Below are 21,911 nucleotides of genomic sequence, written 5' to 3' on the forward strand. Positions count from 1 at the left end.
GAAAGATAGCACAGAGCTTCCTTGATGAAAAACAACTCCAAAAGGATTGGCCAGCGCGTGCCCCCCGTGGTCGGTATTCAAAGGACAATCTACCCCTCCATGTTCCCAGAAATGACACAGCCATCGAATATGTGACAAATACCCCATCACAGGATATTTTCACGTGGCTGGGGTCTGTAAAACAGTGTAACACAGGATTTAACAAATAATAATAATAATGTAACTAACATTTTACACGCACAGCAAAAGTTCCTACTCTTAAAAGACAAAAAAAGTACAGAGCCTAGAATGGGGTACAAAGCTCAGGGTGGGAGTGGGAAGGGGGCTGGGCTGAACAAAGCTGATGAAAACCCAGAAATGCAGAGCAAGAACAGTCACAGGGGCAACGGCCAGCAGACACTGGCCACAGAGGACAGCAGGGCAGCCGGGCGCAAGCTGGCACAGAGCCTAGAAAGAAAGGCCCAGATGACAATTCAACAGAGAGAGCCGAGTCCCAGGCCCTGGTGCAGAGTGACGTGGTCTCCCATGTCAAAAGCACCGTGCAGTTGTGAAGCATGAACGGATGACAGCCACCATCTGCAAAGATCTCCTTAACCAGTCAAACACTCAGCCCATGATTCCTGCTCCGGGCACTATCAAATTTCCTATTTGGGAAATTTCCTTCCAGACTAACCAGGGAGCCAACAGTGCTATTATCTTGCTTAGTTACCTATCCACTCGAGAATTTTCAAAATCAAATCCACATCATAGAATAAATACTTGCCCTCATTACAGAACAGTGAGGGCATGTGTTCACTACAGGCCGAGGAAAAGGAGAAAAAAGAGCTGAAATGTGTTAACCCCTTGGCAGTGTCAACCAAGTTGAGCAACAGCCTTGCAAAACAACATCCTCACAGAGGAAATAGTATAAAGAATACATTCCAGGGGAGCAGGCGGCAGTGCACCTGGTTAAGTATATCCATTACAGTTCACAAGGACGTAGGTTCGAGCCCCTGGTCCCCACCTGCAGGGCTAAAGCTTCATGACTGGTAAAGCAGGGCTGCAGGTCCCTACCTACCTATCTCTTCCTCCCTTCTCAATTCCTCTCTGTCTCTATCCAATAATAAAGGGTATTTTTTAAAAAGAATACATTCCAGGAGTCAGGCAGTAGTGCAGCAGGTTAAGCGCACGTGGTGCCAAGTACAAGGACCAGTGTAAGGATCCTGGTTCAAGCCCCCGGCTCCCCACCTGCAGGGGAGTCATTTCACAAGCGGTGAAGCAGGTCTGCAGGTGTCTGTCTTTCTCTCCCCCTCTCTGTCTTCCCCTCCTCTCTCCATTTCTCTCTGTCCTATCCAACAACAACGACATCAATAACAACAGTAGTAACAATAATGACAAAACAAGGGAAACAAAAGGGAAAAGAAATCAATAAACTATAAAAAAAGAATGCACTCCAGTAATCTCTATGGAAACCAGCCATGTATCAATATAAGACACACTTCCATCTGTGACACCGATATTCCAAATCCACAAATTTCTAAGTGAACAAAATCTGTTTCCTAAGCCACTGGGCTTTACCAGGGCACTGCCTTCCAGGAGGTCAAAGAAGAAAACAGAGCTCCGGCAGTCTATTATTATTAGCTAATAATAATAATAGTGATAACTTGTTATTATTATTATATTTTACCAGAGCACTGCTCAACTCTGGCATATGTTGGTGTGGGGGACTGAACCTGGGGCTTTAAGCCTTGGGCATGAGAGTCTCTTTGCATCACCATTATGCTGTCTACCCTCACCTAGGTCTGGTGGTTTTGCTCAAGTTCCGATCTGAAGGCTGACCACTCAGTGTGCACAGCAGAAAAGTCGCTGTATCTGACTTTGATGCTCTTACCAGTCAAGTGGGGGAATATTAGCAAGACAGAGGGACTTAGGAGGCGGATGGCAGAGGGGCTCCAAGTTCAGAGCACGTGCGCAGGAGAGCAACGCTTGTGGCAGCACTTCCTTACAAAAACACAGCAATCACCATTCTCAGGGCATCACAGCTGCATGAGGAGGGGCAGAAAACAGTCATCATCAATACTAGTAGGGACAGCCTGGGTTCCAGGAGCCGGCAGGCCAACATGCACTCAGGATCTGCAGTCCTAAGGGTCTGGAGAAGTGCATGGGTGACAGCAGCCAATTTCAAAGCCAAGAGGAAACCAAAAGACCAGACCACGCAGGCAACCAAGTATTCCTGTGATGGCCTGGGTTTCAGGCAGGCTGGCTTCTCTGGCCCAGTGTCTGTGGGCAGCCAGGCCCCTGGCTGAGACCTGCACACAGGGCAGAAGACAACGCAGAAAGGCAATGGGAACAGAAGCAGAAAAGCCACGCACAGCCCTGAGCTCTGCTGAGTTCCACTGTGGGCACACTGTCGTGCTCCAGGCTCCCAGGATTGCTCTGCTAGTTTAAGCGAAGGTGATTCACAGAACAGACATCACTCAGACTACAGTCCCCTCCCCGGCCACTCCCTTGTCTCGCTGTGACTTCTTTTTCTTCCTTTAAAAAAAAAAATTTTTTTTTGTATATTTATTTTCCCTTTTGTTGCCCTTGTTGTTTTTTTATTGTTGTTGTAGTTATTATTATTGTCATTGATGTCGTCGTCCTTGTTAGGACAGAGAGAAATGGAGAGAGGAGGGGAAGACAGAGAGGGGGAGAGAAAGATAGACACCTGCAGACCGGCTTCACCGCTTGTGAAGTGACTCCCCTACAGATGGGGAGCTCGGGGCTCAAACCGGGATCTTTACACCGGTCCTTGCACTTGGTGCCACGTGCGCTTAACCCGCTACCGCCCAACTCCCCGGCTGTGACTTCTGTTCCAGTGGCAGGGCTGGAACAGAAAGCCCGGCTCCCAACCCAGTGTGAGAACTCTGAGGAGGCTGAAGGGGGGGTCACAGAAATTTTGACCCCTGACTCACAGACTGGGGTGTCACAGGAGCAGCCCTGCCCACTCATGGGCAGGGTGGGGATATGACAGGAATGCAGAGGTCCACCACCAGGGAGCATTCTTTTTTTTTTTTTTTTTCCCCTCCAGGGTTATTGCTGGGCTCGGTGCCTGCACCATGAATCCACCGCTCCTGGAGGCCATTTTCCCCCTTTTTGTTGCCCTAGTTGTTGCAGCCTCGTTGCGGTTATTATTGCCATTGTTGACATTGCTTTGTTGTTGGATAGGACAGAGAGAAATGGGGAGAGGAGGGGAAGACAGAGAAAGAGGGGAGAGAAAGATAGACACCTGCAGACCTGCTTCACCGCCCGTGAAGCGACTCCCCTGCAGGTGGGGAGCCGGGGGCTCGAACCGGGATCCTTACGCCGGTCCCTGCGATTTGCGCCACTTGCGCTTAACCCACTGCGCCACCGCCCGACTCCCACCAGGGAGCATTCTGAGGGTGGTCTCAGACCACCTCTGTGAAGCCTCAAAGGATGGCAATGGCACCTGCAGCCCTGCTACTTCCCCGCATCCGTTTTCTGTGTGCACTGGGCCCCAAGTCACAAAACATCATCCGCAGCCCAGCTCCAAGCAGGAGCCCCAGCGGAGGCGGTGTGTCAATCAGGAGCCTCCAAACTCAGGGAGCCATTTAATCCTGCTGAGATAAGCAGGGCACTTGTGAAAGGCACCATTATCCTGCACCAGCCCTGATCTCTCTCCCGGAGAAATCAATAGCAGGGAAACAGAGGAAGGGGAGGGCAGCCCATTAAGCAAGATGGGAGGGCCCAAGAGCCAGCTCAGACCTCACGCCAAGACAGGGGGCTCAAGACACCAGCCACCCGCCTCCACAGACAGCCCCTGTCCACTCCGCCCACGGCTATGACCTTCCTTCTCTATCCCTCCTGCCTTCAATGGAAAGAAAGCCAGGACCGGGCTCTCCAGAGCTCTAGACCACTAGGGAAAGATAGAAACAGGCTGGGGGAGGGAGGCAGACGGCAGCACAGCAGGTTAAGCACACATGACCACGTGGCACGCAGCACAGGGGCCAGTGCACAAGGAGCCTGGTTCGAGCCCCCGGCTCCCCACCTGCAGGGGAGTCACTTCGCAAGCGGTGAAGCAGGTCTGCATGTGTCTGTCTTTCTCTCCCCTCTCTCTCTGTCTTCCCCTCCTCTCCCCATTTCTCTCTGTCCTATCCAACAACAATGATGACAATAACAACAAGGGCAACAAGTGGGGGTCAGGCAGTAGTGCAGCGGGTTGAGGGCACATGGCGCAAAGTGCAAGGACCGGCATAGGGATCCTGGTTTGAACCCCTGGCTCCCTACCTGCAGGGGAGTCGCTTTACAAGCGGAGAAGCGGGTCTGCGGTGTCTATCTTTCTCTCCCCCTCTCTGTCTTCCCCTCCTCTCTGTCCTATCCAACAACGAATGATACCAACAATAACAATAATAACCACAACAAGGGCAACAAAAGGGGGGAAAATGGCCTCCAGGAGCAGAGGATTTGTAGTGCAGGTACTGAACCACCAACAATAACCCTGGAAGCAAGAAAAAGAAAAAGAAATAAAGAAAAGGAAAGAAAACAAACAGGCTGAGAGTATGGCTAGACTGCCAATGTCCATGTTCAGCAAAGAAGCAATTTCAGAAGTCAGAACTCCTACCTCTGCTTCCCAAAAAAATTTTGGTCCATACTCCCAGAGGGGGAGAAATGATAGTAAGAAGAGGATAAGAGGGCTCTGAACTCCAGCTGCATCAGGGCCCAGAGAGAGAGAGAGGGAAAGGACAAGGACATTTGGAGGTAGTACTGGTGTCAGGAGTGGCTTGGAGAAGAGAGGACTGAACGTGGGAGAGAAAGGGGGAGGGAATTGTGTACAAATGTAGACAGATAGTTGTGGAGATGATGGTTGGCCATGTCTACAACCTTAGGAGAACTACAGGGGCCTGCAGTGGAGCGATTGGGGATTCAGAACTCTGGTGGTGGGAATGGTGTGGAAATATACCCCTGTTGATATGTAATTTTATAAATCACTAATAAAATGTTGGTATGCATGAGACCCTTTCTGTTTCATTTGGTTGAAATCTCCACTGCTTAACACTATTCTATTTACATAACCACTTCATTCTATTTACATAACCGCTGTTAACAAGTTCCACCCTCCCTCCAGGGCATTTGTGGTTCAGTGATAGGATTCTCGCCTGCTCCACCCCCTCCTTGTCACACCCTGATCCCCTCTTTGTCACACTCTGATTTTCACCAGTCACTTTCCTCTCCACGTCACATCCTGTTTCCACCCTACTTGGGAAGTATATATAAAGACAGCATTGTGAGTTTTAGAGTACTGTACTGTACCTTTAGTTTAGCTCAGCTCGGCTTAGATTGCGCTGCGTCCTGCATGAATAAAGAGATGCTGCCTACAGCTCAACCATGAGTCCCTGGTCGTCTGTTACCCGCCCGTGAAGCCAGCCCGGCGAAAACAACATAACCCGTCGAAAACAACAATAAAATAAAAACTATATAAAAATAAATTTTAAAAAAGAGTGAGGGCCAGGAAGCTGGCTCAGCAGTAGGGCACTGTATATGAAAAGAAAGAGAGAGAGGAAGGAAGGAAGGAAGGAAGGAAGGAAGGAAGGAAGGAAGGAAGGAAGGAAGAGGGGAGTTGGGCGGTAGTGCAGAGGGTTGAGCGCACGTGGTGCAAAGCGCAGGGACCGGCATAAGGATCCTCGTTTGAGCCCCCGGCTCCCCACCTGCAGGGGAGTCGCTTTACAGGCAGTGAAGCAGGTCTGCAGGTGTCTATCTTTCTCTCCCCCTCTCTGTCTTTCCCTCCGCCCTACATTTCTCTCTGTCCTACCCAACAACGACGACATCAATAACTACAACAATAAAACAAGGCAACAAAATGGAATAAATAAATAAAATGGAGTAAATAAATATTTTTTTTAAAAAGGGAAAGAGAAAAAGAGGTAGCCAGGGAGATAACTCAGTGCTACAATGCAGGCCCCCGAGTGGTGCTCTTGGCTCTCTCTCTCTCACAGGTGAGTCTCACTGCACAGGACGTGTGCCCTGCCATGGAGGTGGCCTGGGTGAGAGTCCCATCACTACACTGCAGGGCCACAGCCAGTATGTGGTGTGCAGCCCTACCTCCCTCTCTGCTTCTCTCTCTCAATGAAAAATTGGTAGTGAATGGTGACATTACACACACAAGGTCAATCATCTGTGCAAAAATAAGTAAACAAATAAATCTTCCTTAAAATGCATTGAGCCCAGACTACATACAAAGCAGTGACCAAGTGCTGGGGAGGGGGTGGGGGGGAGGCAGGTTCTTCCTCCATGGGTTCAGAATTTCATGGTGGGGACAAAGCAATTAGCTTAATGGTTATGCAAAGAGACTCTCATGCCTGAGGCCCCAAAGTCCCAGGTTCAATCCCCTGTACCACTATAAGCCAGAGCTGAGCAGTGCTCTGGTAAAAAAAAAAAAAAAAGAAAAAGAACAAGAAGAACAAGAAGAACAAGAAGAAGAAGAAGAAGAAGAAGAGGAAGAAGAGGAAGAAGAGGAAGAAGAGGAAGAAGAAGAAGAAGAAGAAGAAGAAGAAGAAGAAGAAGAAGAAGAAGAAGAAGAAGAAGAAGAAAACTCAAAAAAAAAAAAAGCAGCTAAGCCACCCTGTCACCATGCTGGCACTTCCCAAAAGAGGGGTGCAGGTGCAGGGAGCAACAGGTGTGTGCAGAGCAGAGCTGCCACCACGCACAGCAGCTTCTTGCCCAGGTGCCAGGCCGGGATTAAGCACTCGCCAGGCCTCTCAGCTGTGCCACAAGGCACGACAGCCATCAGGCAGGGGCCAGAGGAAGGAGGAGGGCATAATCAGCCACCGAGCACCAGCACTCCAGGAAGGCAAAAACACGCCGTCTTTCAGCTGTTTATATGTCATTAGGAAAGAAATTAAGATGTCATTAGGAAGGAATTAAATAATGTGCTTATTGTCGTGACTGCAAAGATGTGGCTGCCAGCTCCTGCTCTGAGTGAGCCTGCCCACGCCCGGCCCCTTCCGCTCAGCGTTCACAGGCTGAGGGTGGGGGAGGGCTGGGTCTGCTTACCGCTGGTCTTCCCCTTGTAGAAGATCTTCATGTCCATCAGCCCTGTCAGCTGGCTGGCCAGAACCTCCACCTGGGATCCGCTGTACTTGGAGCCTCGGAAAATACTGAGCTGCGACCAGTCATCCCAGTAGATCTCATTCTGGGGGTAAAATTTTAAAAAAAATTTTAAAGTGCTCCAGAGGCCAGTCCTACTGTCCTGGGCCTCGGGCCATCAGTGGGAAGGAAGACTCTGCTGGATACGGCTGGTTTATCAGCTACGTGACCGGCCTGACGACAGTTCAACAGCCAGTGAGGCTAGTCAAATGCACACACCCAGTAATGGCCCCAAAGAAACGCGGGTGGCACAAAGTACAAGGACCTGCATAAGGATCCCAGTTCGAGCCCCCAGCTCCCACCTGCAGGGGAGTCGCTTCACAAGCGGTGAAGCAGGTCTGCAGGTGTCTATCTTTCTCTCCCCCTGTCTTCCCCTCCTCTCTCCATTTCTCTCTTTCCTATCCAACAACAATGATATCAATAGCAACAATAACTACAACAACAATAAAAAGAACAAGGGCATCAAAGGGAAAATAAATATATAAAGAACATTTTTTTAAAAAAGAGAGATCCCTTTCGAGCCCCCTGCGCCCCACCTGCAGAGGAGATGCTTCATGAGTGGTGAAGCAGGTCTGCAGGTATCTATCTTTCTCTCTCCCTCTCTATCTGCCCCTCTCTTCCCAAATTCTCTCTATCCTATGTAATAAAATGGAGAAAAAAGAACAAAAGAAAAAAAATGGCCACCAGGAGCAGTGAGTTCGTAGTGCTGGCACCGAGCCCCAAATATATATATATATATATATATATCCAACAAGCATTCCAGATCCACTCTCCAGTAATGGGTCGGGGTGAAAAAAGCAGATGTGAAAGATAACATTGGTCAAGTGACCACACCTCCACCAGGCAAGGAGCCCCAGGCCACCATAAGGGCCCAAGGAGGTCAAGGCTGAAAAGCAATCAGGGTATTCTCATGGGGTGTCACCCCCACATGGACCATCTTAAATTTGAACCCTGAGCCTCAAGAGTGAGCTCAGCTTGAGAACACAAGACCTGCAGACCTGAGGCCCCAGAGGCCCCCAGTTAATTCCTAGCACTGCCTTGATGCAGAGCTGAACATCACTCTGGCCTCTCCAGCCCATAAGCCTGTTGGGTGCTGGAGAATAGCAATGAGAGTGTGAGCACACTGGGCTCTGATGGCTGTGACCCGCCCCCCACGGCAATGGGCTGGACCACACCCCACACGGCCTCAGGTTCAGAATGCAGGAGGGGCCAGGTGGTGGCGCACGTGGCTAAGTATACATGTTACAGTGCATCAGGAGCCAGGTTCAAGGCCCCAGTCCTCACCTGCTGGGAGAAAGTTTTGCAAACGTTAAAGTAGGGCTGCAGGTGTCTCTCTGTCTCTCTCCTTCTCTATCTTCCTCTTCCCTCCTGATTTCTCTCTGTCTCTATAAAATAAATAAACAAAATAGGGGGCTGAGTGGTAGCCTTCCGGGTTATGCACACATGGCTCAAAGCGCAAGGACCGGTGTAAGGATCCCGGTTCGAGCCCCCGACTCCCCACCTGCAGGGGGGTTGCTTCACAGGCAGTGAAGCAGGTCTGCAGGTGTCTATCTTTCTCTCCCCTTCTCTGTCTTCCCCGCCTGTCTCCATTTCTCTCTGTCCTATCCAATAACAATAACAGCAATAACAAGAATAAAACAGCGGCAACAAAGTGGAAAAAATAGCCTCCAGGAGCAGCGGCTTCGTGGTGCAGGCACCGAGCCCCAGCAATAACCATGGAGGCAAAAAAATAAAATTAAAATAAGGATAAATAAATAAAACTGAGAAATATTATGCATGTACAAACTATTGTATTTACTGCCAACTGTAAAATATCAATCCCCCAAAAAAGAAATTAAAAATAACTACATAAACAAAATAATAAAGAAGTCAGGCCAAGCAGTGATGCACTCTGTTAAGCATACACATGTCAGCATGTGCAAGGATCCCGGTTAGAGCCCACACTGCCCACCTGCAGGGAGAGGGCTTTACAAGTGGTGAAGAAGGTCTGCATGTATCTATTTTTCTTTCTCCCTCTGTATCCAAACTTTCTTCTCAATTTCTCTCTATCTGTCAAATTAAAATAAAATCGAGAGGAAAAAAAAAAAGGAAGCAACGGCTGGCAGGAGCAATGAAGTCACAGCTCCAGTGCTGAGCCTCAGCAATAACCGTGTTGGTGATTAAGAAATAAGTGAGGGAGTAGGGCTGTAGCGCAGCGGGTTAAGCGCAGGTGGCGCAAAGCACAAGGACCGGCATAAGGATCCCGGTTCGAACCCCAGCTCCCCACCTGCAGGGGAGTCGCTTCACAGGTGGTGAAGCAGGTCTGCAGGTGTCTTTCTCTCCTCCTCTCTGTCTTCCCCTCCTCTCTCCATTTCTCTCTGTCCTATCCAACAACGACAACAATAATAATAACTACAACAATAAAACAACAAGGGCAACAAAAGGGAATAAATAAAAGAAATATTAAAAAAAAAAGAAATAAGTGAGTGAATTAAATAAAATATTAAAAAATAATAACTCAGTGAGGTCCTCAAAGCTCACAGGCATCCCTGCAGTGGGCGTCCCCCACCCCGGGGAGCTCTTCATCTGCACGGACAGACAGATGGCCCCCCACCTTGGACCCAGAGAACTCACCTTGAAGACAGCGATGGCGTAGGGGTGGGGCAGGTTGTCCAGGATGACGGAACGCTGCTGGCCGCTGAAGGTGACGCGCTCGATGCAGTCCAGGTAGGCGTCCGTCCAGTAGATCCACTGGCCGTCCACAGCAATGCCATTAGGCCACTTCACGTCCTCAAACACCAGGCGGTGGACTGCAGCCCCATCCATGTCACTCCGGTAGATGCCAGGCTTCACATCTCCCCAGTCCGTCCAAAACATGAGCCTGGCACAAACAGAGAGGAGCACACAGGGGACTGGGTCAGAACGGGGGGAACAGGAGCCCAGAGACTTCTCCAAATGGGAAAAGGTCCTTCTTGAACAGCCAGGCTGGCTTTGTCAGCTGATTCTTTTTGTTTTTTTTAAAGATATTTATTTAGGGAGTCGGGCGGTAGTGCAGTGGGTTAAGCGCAAGGACCGGCATAAGGATCCCGGTTCGAGCCCTTGGCTCCCCATCTACAGGGGGATCGCTTCACAGGTGGTGAAGCAGGTCTGCAGGCATCTGTCTTTCTCTCCCCCTCTCTGTCTTCCCCTTCTCTCTCCATTTCTCTCTGTCCTATCCAACAACAATGACATCAATAACGATAATAATATCCACAATAATGGTAAAACAACCAGGGTAACAACAACAACAAATATATATATATATATATATATATATATATATATATATATATTATTGGATAGATACAGAGAGAAATGGAGAAGAGAGGGATAGAGAGGGAGAGACACCTGCAGCCCTGCTTCACCACTTGTGAAGCTTTCTCCCTGCAGGTGGGGACTGGGGGCTTGAACCCAGGTCCTTGCGCATTGTAATGTGAGTGCTTAACCATGTGTACTACCGCCTGGGCCCTATGTCAGCTTATTCTCACCTTCTATAAATGCAAAATAAAAAGGCATTCAATTCCTGGACCCAGAAATTCTGCTGCTGGCACTTAACCATGAAATGTACATTATGTAAAGATAATATGCAAAGATACTCATCTTAACCATCTCAGCACTACTCCTTCTAACACACACACACACACACACACAATTCTAGAGAAAAACGGACATAGACTCACGTTATTCACTTATTTATCTATCATTACTGGGGCTTCACCACTCCAGGTTGACTCAGAGACAGAGAGAAAGACAATGCAGCACAGTGTGGTAGGGGCTTGGGACTTGTTAGCAAACGCACTATCAAGTGACCTCTCCAGCTGTCACTCAATGTCTCGTAACACAAAAAGTAGCAAATATCTTATCTGACACGTTTTAAAGATATGTGTTCGTACATGATTGAAGTTATGAATGACAGCCCGGGTGGTGGCGCACCTGGATGAGCACACGTGTTACAATGATCAAGGACTCGGGTTCAAGCCCCCACCTGCAGGGGGAAAGCTTTGCAAGTGGTGAAGCAGGTCAGCAGGTGTCTCTCTTTCTATCTCCCTCTCCCCTCTCAGTTCCTCTGTGTCTTGATCTAATAAATAATAAATAAGATATATTTTTTAAAAATTATGAATGATGCAAAAGAAAGTATTCCTCATGATAACCCCCTCCCAGATATGTGAGGGTGAAGTATTAAAGAGTGAGGAAAAAAGTGGTCCGGGAGGTGGTGCAGTGATTAAGCTTTGCACTCTGAAGCATGAGGTCCCAAGTTCGATCCCGGCAGCACATGTGCCAGAGTGATATCTGGTTCTTTCTCTCTCCTCCTATCTTTCTCATAAATAAATAAAATCTTTAAAAAAAAAAAAAGAGTGAGGAAAAAGGAGATAGATACTTTCAAGACTCTGCTTTCATATATATATATGTATATATATACACATATATATATATTTCAATTTTTTAAATATTTCTATTTCTTTTTTATTGTTTCATTTTGCAAACTTCTTTATTGGGAGTTAATGGTTTACAGTTTGCAGCAAAATACAATAGTTCGTACATGCGTAACATTTCCATATAACAATGCACCCCCCACTAGGTCTTCCTCTGCCATCATATCATGTCCCAGGAGCTGAACCCTCCACCCTACCCCAAAGTCTTTTACTTTGGTGCAATGCACTAACTGCAGTCCAAATTCTGCTTCGCATTTTCCCTTCTGACCTTGTTTTTCAAGTGAGATCATCCCATACTTATCCTTCCGTTTCTGACTTATCTCATTTAACAAGATTTCTTCAAGCTCCATCCAAGATGGGGTAAAGAAAATGAAATCACCTTTTTTAATAGCTGAGTAGTATTCCACTGTGTATCTAGACCACAACTTGCTCAGCCACTCATCTGTTGTTGGACACCTGGGTTGCTTCCAGATTTTGGCTATTACACATTGTGTTGCTATGAACATAGGTATACACAGATCTTTTTGGATGGGTATGTTTGTTGGTCTGCTTCTAAATTCTGCTTCTCAGACCCCTTCTGTTGCACTGCTTGTGGTCTATTTACATAATCACTGTTTGGTTCGCACTGGTTTAATCCCCATTGGTTCGCACGCTTTTTCCTTCTCCCCACCCTCTATCCTTACGTACATCCTCTTCCTGACACTTCCGCCTCAGGAGATCTATATAGGGCAGGATTGTGATTAGAGATTAGATTGTTGAACTGCATCCCCGCTCCTCAATAAAGATTGAATTGCATCCCAGCTCAGCCATGAGTCCCTGGTCATCTCTCTCCCACCCTTGAAGCTAGCCCGGCATCTGGTGCCCCAAACTGGGACCGGCATGTGTTTGGTTCCTTGGGGTATATGCCCACGAAAGGGATTGCAGGGTCATTGGGTAGGTCCATTTCTAGCCTTCTGAGAGTTCTCCAGACTGCTCCCCACTGGGGTTGGGTTAACTGACATTCCCACCAGCAGTGCAGGAAGGTTCCTTAGTCCCCACAACCTCTCCAGCATTTCTTGCTGCTACCTTTTCTGATGTGTGACATTCTCACAGGCGTGCATTTCTCTGACAATCGATGACTTGGAGCATTTTTCCATATGCTTGTTGGCCTTTTGGATCTCTTCTATGGAGAATATTCTGTTCATGTCCTCTTTCCATTTCTGGTTGGGGTCATTTGTTTTCTTGTTGCTGAGTCTGACAAGCTCTTTATATATACTTGGTTATTAGCCTCTTGTCTGATGTATGGCATGTAAAGATCTTCTTCCATTATATGAGGGGTCTCTTATTTTTATTTATTTATTACTGGACAGAGAGCGAAAGAAACTGAGAGGGAAAGAGGAGATGGACAAGGAAATAGGCAGGCGCCTGCAGCCCTGCTTCACTACTTGTGAAGCTTTCCCCCTGCAGGTGGGGACCAGGGGCTTGAACCTGGGTCCTTGAGCACTGTAATGTGTGCGCTTAACCGGGTGCGCCACCGCCTGCCTCCCTCTCCCTTTTAAATTGTCTTGTCAAGTACACATAATGGTTTCAGAGTTTTCTTTTATAAAGAGTGTCTAATTCTCAATTGTCGATGTCATGGGGATGAAAGGATTGAATGCTAATCCAGAATTTCCCTCTAAGCTAATTTCCTTTATGGTAATAAGTAATAAAAAAAAAGCACCTTTTCATTTCCCAAGTGCATAGAATTAGCTGGCAGCAATAACAAAACACACAGTGGGGGTGGGGTGGGCAGAATGGATTAAATATTCCCATCAAGAAAGAAACTCGTGACAAAGACACGTCAAGAATAGGCCACCAGGCCTGAGTATACCTCTGGAAACTTGTAATATTCTCCCCAGTGAGAAAAATAGCCACAGTTGTGAAACATCTGAGAGTCTCAGGAGATTCAGACGCTTGCTCATGAAAAAGAAATGAACAGCGTTACCTGTGGTTTCAAGACGCTGGCATTTCTCCCACTAGTAAAAAGAAGCCTAGCAGCATGGCGGGACAGTTCACCTGGAGGGTGCCTGCTTTGCCACACTGGCAGCCTGGCCTCAAGTCTGGCTCCCACAACACTGGTGCTGTGGTGTCATTCCCTCTCTCCCTCTGTCTGCCTGTCATTCACTCTTTATCAGACAAAAAGGCCAGTCCAGAGGAGTGAAACCCAGAGCAGGAAAGGGGGAATAAAATCTACCCGATGACCCGGCACTTCCATTCCTAGCTCTCTGTCTGAAGAATAGACAGGCATTCATACTGCGGGTGTCGACCGCAGCATTTGGGACAAGAGGCCCAGATACGGAGACGTGCGGACTTCCCGGACCAGCTGGCTTTGGCCTACACACGCCATGGAACTCCACTCAGCTGTCAGACCAGAGGAAATGTTTGTGGTATCAGGGGTGGGTCTGGATGGGGGTCAGGTGGTGCAGTAAGTCCGAGGAAGACAGACAAATGCCAGATGGCTTCACTCAGGTGTAAGAATATAAAGAAACAAAGCAAGGGAACAGACACAACCCAAAGCAAAGGTATGCTTGGATCCGGACTCCAGGACAAAGGTCTGTAGAGGGGTCGCAAAGAGCAAAGGACAGGGGGTAAGGGGACTGGGGGTGGGGGAGTCCCTGTGGAAGGACACTGCTCCTTGCTGGAGGTGTGTCATGTCAGCACACAACCAAAGAAGTGCAGCCCTATACTCCCAGTACGCACAGTGCCGCAAAGGAACAATACCACAAACTTTTGTTAAGCTTTTTCCACCAGGGTTACCACTGGGGCTCAGTGCCTGCATGAAGAATGCACCACTTCTGGTGGCCATTTCCCCCCTTTATTTGATAAGACGGAGAGAAATTAAGGGGTTGGGGGGGGTAAAGAGAGGGCCCGGTGGTGGTGAACCTGGTTAATCGCACACACTACAGTGTGCAAAGACCCAGGTTCAAGTCCCTGGTCCCCACTTGCAGGGGGAAAGCTTCATGAGAGGTGAAGCAGGGCTGCAGGTGTCTCTCTGCCTCTCTTTATCTCCATCTCCCTCGCCCTTCTCAATTTTTCTGTCTCTGTCGAGAGAGAGAAACAGACACACCTGCAATACATGCTTCACCACGGGTGAAGCTTCTGCCCCTGCAGGTGGGGAGCTGGGGCTTGAACCCAGGTGCAACACTACCAGGCCCCCAAAGCGCTAAAAGGTTTTTTAATGCTCAGGTAACAGATTCTTTCCGACCGATCACAGGGTTTTTGTCCACATCTTGCACTTCCCCAAGACGCTGACGTGGCAGTCCTCACCATGATGGGGCACTTACCCATCCTGGGGCAGGAGGACCAGAGCCCTGGGCCGATCCAGCACAGAGGAATTGAGGATCGTGAGTCGGAAGTCACCATCTGGGTTAGCTACCTGAGGAGGAAGCGAGAGGGGGCAAGCTGAGCCTGGGAACCTGAAAAGGACCCATGGCAAAGTCTGCGCACCCCAGCCCTCCCCCTGCATCGTTCCCCCGCACCTGCCACCCCCCCCCCTGTTCCAACCAGGCCGTGGTTCTCACAGGTCAGAGAGAGGAGCAGCAGGCACTCCTGCGCCCCAGTTCTAGGGCTGATGGTTCAGGCACAGTGACAGCGGGCACCAGCAACTCCCGCTGCAAAGGCTGGAAGGTGCCACCCAGTCAAGGGAGCCCAGTCTCTCCCTCAGCTCAGCTCAGCTCAGCTCAGCTCAGCTTTTACAGCTTCAGCCAGGCTGCTCTTCAAGCCTGACACAGCCCTTGTCCCAGCCTGTCCTCCTGACCACACTCCCCTCTCCTCCCCTCTCCTCTCCTCTCTTCTCTTCCGGCAAGTGAGCTCAGGATGCCCACTGTCTCCAGCTGCAACTCTCCTGGACTGCAGACCATGCTGCCTGCTTCACGGCCCTCACAGCACTTATGCCCAAGGCTCCCTGCACTCAAATCTAATTTCAGGGCCAGGGAGATGGTTCAAAGCGCAGGACTTGCACACTAGAGGCTGTAAGAGGCCTTAGGTTCAATCCCTGGCACTGGCTTATACCCAAAGCTGAGCAACAACTGTCTCATAAGAATAAATAAACCTGGGAGCTGGGTGGTAGCGCAGTGGGTTGAGTGCACATGGCGCAAAGCCCAAGGACCGGCGTAAGGATCCTGGTTCGAGCCCCCAGCTCCCCACCTGCAGGGGAGTCGCTTCACAGGTGGTGAAGCAGGTCTGCAGGTGTCTTTCTCTCCCTCTCTCTCTGTCTTCCCCTCCTCTCTCCATTTCTCTCTGTCCTATCCAACAATGACGACAACAATAACAATAACTACAACAATAAAACAACAAGGGCAACAAAAGGAAATAAATAAATAAATAAAATATTTTTAAAAAAAGGATAAACCTTAAAAGACAAAATCCACTCGAGATCAGAACAGGAACCTGTGTGTCTGCCTGTCATGGTGTCACCAACCCCTCCAGCCATTTCTGGCCCACAGAAAAGACAGACGTGGAAGCTGTCAAGTGGCTGCAGGCCCAAATGAACTGTCATCTAGGCCATGAACTCAGCCAGGTTTAGAAACATGGCTGAACCACCAACTGTGCAGAGGAAGCAGGGGCCAGGTCTGTTTTTCAAGCTTGTGCCTTTGACCCTGTGACTTCTCTTGACCTGTTCCGTCTCCTCCCAGCTTCCCCTGAGCTTTCTGCAACTGGGGGCCCTTTTCAGCACAGAGACAAAGCCTGGATTTCAGCACAAAGGTGCCCTGAGGAGTCTTCTCCTACAGAGGATGAACTATGTGGTTTCAGAGCTTCCCCCCGCCCACCCTTTTCAATTTGACTACTGATTTAGTATTGGTTTTCAATATTATGAGATAACAGGGGTATAATTCCATAAATTCTCACCACCAGAGCTCTGTGTCCCTATTCCCTCCACTGGAAACGACAATAGTTCTCCCAAGATCACAGAAATGGGCTGACTATAATTTCTATGACTATTTATCTATATTTATATAGAGATTTGACCATTTTTCTCCTATGGTCCTGCCTTCTCTTCCTAGGTCATACCTACTACTTCCAAATGTCCTTCCTTTTCCCCTCTTCTCTCTCTGGGTCTTGATGGCACTGGAGTTGAGAGCCCTCTGGTCTTCTTCCCCTATCATTTCTTCTCTCTCTGGGATTATGGACCAAAATTCTTTATGGGGTACAGAAGGTGGGAGTTCTGGCTTCTGTCATTGCTTCAGAGGCCATTTATGACCTTCCTGTGACCTTGGGTTGCTAAGCAATAGGGAGGTGGAGTGGGATAATGGAGAGTCTCTGCTCTGACGATTGTCTTGGGAAGTGAGATCAAGCAATTCCTGCTGGGCTGGGCTGGGCTGGGCACACAAGGCATAAAGGTCACCAGCTTCAGCAGGGGTGCAGTCCTGGCCCTCAGTGACCCTGCAGCGAAGGTGTCACAGACATGGGAGCGCTCTCTTCACGGCTGCTCGACCCCACCCACCCCCGACCTGGGCAATCCAAGAGCACCGCCGTGACAGCAGCCTAACTCCACCGTGATGGTCTTATCCTCACTTCTGTCCCTGCCCTCTGCTTCTGCTGGGCCAAAACCACAGCTTCTTGCTCCCGTAAGGAAATCACTGCCGGAGCAGCTAAAAGCATCCTGTTCTCAACTGGAACATCCGGGGCAACCAGCGTCTCTCCTCTCCAGAGACTCTGCTGGCCTGCCCTCTGGAAGTCTCCAGGTCCAGAGCAATGGGACACAAGGAGCCCACCCCTGTGCCAGCTCTGGGTCCCAGGTCACGTGCCTCCCCTGCAGGACAGCCTGGCGGACACCTACCTCGATCTTTTTAAGGCCAGCATCTACCCAGTACAGCAGCTGGCCGAGGGGCTCAAAGGCCAAAGCTTCCACTGTCTCCAGGCCAGAATTGATGATCACCTCCTGCCCGGAACTGCCGTTCAAACAGAGGCGCTGAAAAGAGAAGAGCAGGTGTGTAACAAGTTCAAACGGCCTCCTGCCAAGTGAATCCAGGCATGGCGGCTCCCTTTCCCCTGGCTTCACATGAAGGGTTTCACATGAGGGAATTTTGCAGCCGAATGCGGCTCGCTTTTGAATAACAACATTTCTAGGTTGTGCTCCCATTTCCTGGCCCCAGTAAAACAACTGCGCATAAGCTCCTCACTCCCATTACTCGGTGTGTTGGCGAGGAAATGCCGCAGGATGGCAGTAAGGAGGTCACTGACAACTGAGACAGACGCCTTCAAGGCGACACTCAGCTACCCCACCCTCCACCTCCTGGAACACTCAGGTGCTGCCCAGCTTCTGCAAGGTTGGCCATTGGCCGTAGAGACAGAACTCATTGGAACTGCCTTTCTGAAAGGATCAGATGGGGGGCCGGGTGGTGGTGCAGTGGGTTAAGCACACATAGTGCAAAGCGCAGGGGCCAGTGCAAGGATCCCGTTTCGAGCCCCCGGCTCCCTAAGGTGGAGCAGGTCTGCAGGTATCCGTCTTTCTCTCCCCCTCTCAATTTCTTTCTGGCCTACCCAACAACAAACAGCACCAACAAAAAAGGAAAAAAATGACCACCAGGCGCAGTGGATTTGTAGTTCAGGCACCAAACTCCAGCGATAACACTAGAGGCAAAAAAAAACTAACAAATAAAAAAAAAAAGAAAAAGAAAAAGAAAAAGAAAAGATCAAATGGGCAGTGAAAAAAGATCTCATAGTTCTCCTCTAAAAATGTGTGGGTTGGGACTTGGCAGTGGCTCACCCAGTTAGGTGTAAGGACCCATGCAAGGGTCCTAATTCTAGCCCCTACTCCCCACCTGTAGGGGAGACACTTCACGAGCGGCGAAGCAGGTCTGCAGGTGTCTTTCTCTCTCCCTCTCTACCCCCCACTCCTCTCTCCATTTATCTCTGTCCTATCGAATAAAATGGAAGAGAAAACTAAAAATATACATAGAAAAAAAAACAATGACCTCCAGGAATGGTGGATTCATAGCGCCAGCACCGAGCCCCAGCAATAACCCTGGAGGCAAAAAAAAAAAAAAAAGTGTGGGTTTGAAGGGCTGGAAAATGACTCCAAAGGTAGATGGGTGGGTGGCCCCAAGGGAGTTTTGTGATGGTGGAGAGGTGCTTTAGGGTCTGCCCCTCCTGTCCCCAGGCAGATAACATGGAGGGGGGGGAATAATGGACTGGGGACTTCATTCTTACTGTGGAAAACCAAACCAAACAAAACAAAAAACACCACAGGTTTGTATGTGTGGTGGCTATCTGGACTGTTGAGAGCCCTTTACTCCCAGGCTGTTGACTGTGTCCAGAATAGCTGAAGGGGATAATTACGTGAACTGGTGTGCCTGAGTCAGGTGTCATCCATCACGCTTTGGGGAGAAGGACACTAGAAGGCAGTTAGTGTGCTAGAAAGTGAGTAATCACCCTGTGTGAGCAGCTGTAAAGGCTTCCCAGCAGGGCAACTGAGACATCACAGATGAGCCCCCTTATCCTCCCCACAAGCAGCTCCCAGACCTGGGGGACACTCACCTGGATGAGGTCCAGCGCCAGGTCCGACCAGTACAGGCAGTTGCGCTCATAGTCAAAGTCCAGGGCCACCGCCGCCCGCAGGCCGCTGAGGGGCAGCTGCTCCGTGGCCCCCGAGGCCAGGTCGTAGCGGTGGATGGACTTGCGAGTGGCATACAGGATGAACTCGTTCTCCTCTGCAGACACAACAGACGGAGGGCGGCCTGAGGGTGCTGGACAGACCCTTCAAGCAAGCCTGCCTACTCTAGGTCTCGACTCACATGCAGACCTCAGGGTCATGGGCACGTGAAGGAGGCTAAGAACCCAAATAAGAAAGTCCTGGAGGGGCCGCGTGGAGGCGCACCTGGTTGAGGGCACATGTTACAATGTACAAGGACCCGGGTTTGAGCCCCGTTCCCCACCTACAGGGGGAAAGCTTTGCAAGTGGTGAAGCAGGGCTGCAGGTGTCTGTTTCTCTCCCTCTCTACCTTCCCCTTCACTCTCTGTTTCTGTCTGTCTCTATTCAATCAACAAAGATTTTTAAAAAGGGGGAGTAGATAGCATAATGGTTATGCAAACAGACTTTCGTGCCTGAGGTTCCAAAGTCCCAGGTTTGATCTCCCACACCAACATAAGCCAGAGCTGCTCAGTGCTCTGGTAAAAACAAACAAACAAACAAATAAACAAACTTTAATTAAAAAAAAAGGGTTTGGGGAGTCCGGTGGTAGCTCAGCAGGTTAAGCGCATGTGGCACAAAGCTCAAGGACTGGCATAAGGATCCCGGTTCGAGACCCCGGTTCCCCACCTGCAGGGGAGTCGCTTCATAAGCAATGAAGCAGGTCTGCAGGTGTCTATCTTTCTCTCCCCCTCTCTGTCTTCCCCTCCTCTCTCCATTTCTCTCTGTCCTATCCAACAACAATGACATCAATAACAACAATAACTACAACAACAATAAAAAGACAACAAGGGCAACAAAAAGGGAAAATAAAAAAAATAAAAGTAAAAGGTGTTTTTGACATTTATTTAAAAAAAAACAAAAAAGAGTTGGGAAGCCTCTAAGTGGTACACTTCAATCATGGCTGGAAACTTAATTCCTGTGGGTCTCAGCTTCCTTGCCTTCAAATGGTCTTATTCGTTACACTTAAAAAGAAAGATCTACTGAGCTGTCAGAAAAGCCATGGTGTATTTATGTTTTTCTATGCAAACTGCATCATGACTTTTCCGACACCCCAATGAATTCTTTTTTTTTCCTCTCCGGTCATTGGGGCTCAGTGCTGGCACTATGAATCCACTGCTCCTGGTGGCCATTTCTGCGCCCCCACCATCATATTATTTGATAGGACAGAGAAAAATGGAGAGGGGAGGGGAAGATAGGGAAAGAGAAAGGGAGAGGGGGAGGGAGAGGGGGGGAGAGAGAGAGAGACACTTGCAGACCCGCTTCTCGGCTCCTGAAGTGTTCCCTTAGCAGCTGGGGAGTGGAGACTGGAACCTCCATCCTTGCTCAGGTCTTTGTGTTTGGCACTATGTGTACTTAACGGGGTGCACCACCTCCAGGAACCCCCAACCTAGTAAATCCTGATCTAGAGAGAGAGAGAGCAAGAGAGAGAGAGAAAACGCACAATGGCAATGCACTGCACGGGGCTTGAATGTGAGAGGTTCCTGGTTTGAGTTCCCGGCACCTAACCATGGGAGCGGAGTTAACACCTTGGACAATAATAGTAATAATTGTTATAATAACGATAATGAAATAAAGGAAAAAATTAAGTCAGAATTCTAGCAGGAATCCAACAGCTGTACTGTTGAGCTCCTCAAAGAACCTTCAGTCAGATATTTAACACTATCATGGCAACAGCGTGTGTTCCCAGTCACAGGACTGGCTCCCAGGGCGCTGTGATCTTGTTGACTAGAAACCGCTGGTCCCTGAAGGCCTGAAACGACTCACCCAGTCACTATTGTTCACCATGACGCAGGACAGTGACATCAACCTATTATGTTTTCAAAACAGTAATAACACACTGGACCTTACAAAATGTTTTAAGCATAACCACAACCAAGATCCTGTTTCTGCTTAATAAACAAGCACACAATATGTTTGCTATGGCCCAGGCTTTGTTTCATCCCAGGAACAAACAATGACAGAACACAAGAACTGCGGGGGCTGGGCGGTAGCACAGTGGGTTAAGTGCACATGGTGTGAAGCGCAAAGACCGGCAGGCATAAGATTCTGGTTTGAGCCCCCGGCTCCCCACCTGCAGGGGAGTCACTTCACAGGCGGTGAAGCAGGTCTGCAGGTGTCTATCTCTCTCTCCCCCCCTCTGTCTTCCCCTCCTCTCTCCATTTCCTCTCTGTCCTATCCAACAACAGCAGCAACAATAACAACAAGGACAACAAAATGGAAAAAATGGCCTCCAGGAGCAGTGGATTTGTGGTGCAGGGACCGAGCCCCAGCAATACCCCTGGAGGCAAAAAATAAAAAGAACTGTGAGTAACTCGCTCATAATGAAAATGAAGGAAGGCCCAGTGGAGAGTTCAAAGAACTCGCAGAAGGTCCCACGACTAGTAAGTGGCAGAAACATGTCTTGGACTCAGGCAGTCTGGATTCAAGAGCAGTGTCTGAAGCACTGCCCCTCCCTGCCTGCATCTTCTAGTCTAGATCCGGGGAGGGAGGGGCACCATTTCTACAGATGGAGACATACAGGCTCAGAGTCCTTGAGGGACTTCGTTAATATCAAGTAGTAAGTAGGTAGGAAGGTGAACTAGTACTGTCTCCTCCATTTAGTGCACAGTCTGGAAAAGATCTAGATGCTTCCACAAGGAGACACATGAGCGTAAGCCAGCACTGGCATCTGAAGCAGCCACGGTGAC

The 21,911-nt window shown here is 49.2% G+C and overlaps 1 protein-coding gene across 1 annotated transcript in view; it reads right to left on the reverse strand.

Annotated features, from left to right (window-relative positions):
* The window catches only part of SORL1 (sortilin related receptor 1), a 219,383-nt gene that overhangs the window by 69,085 nt on the left and 128,387 nt on the right, over positions 1 to 21,911 (reverse strand). Inside the window, exons 18-22 of the mRNA XM_060179854.1 lie at positions 19,071 to 19,243; positions 17,367 to 17,502; positions 14,876 to 14,963; positions 9,736 to 9,982; positions 7,030 to 7,168 (exon numbers count right to left, since the gene is read on the reverse strand). Of these exons, the coding sequence (XP_060035837.1) occupies positions 7,030 to 7,168; positions 9,736 to 9,982; positions 14,876 to 14,963; positions 17,367 to 17,502; positions 19,071 to 19,243 (783 nt within the window). The remainder of the gene's footprint in view (positions 1 to 7,029; positions 7,169 to 9,735; positions 9,983 to 14,875; positions 14,964 to 17,366; positions 17,503 to 19,070; positions 19,244 to 21,911) is intronic.

The sequence above is a fragment of the Erinaceus europaeus genome, chromosome 20 (genome assembly GCF_950295315.1).
Source record: "Erinaceus europaeus chromosome 20, mEriEur2.1, whole genome shotgun sequence".
Lineage (NCBI taxonomy): Eukaryota > Metazoa > Chordata > Mammalia > Eulipotyphla > Erinaceidae > Erinaceus > Erinaceus europaeus.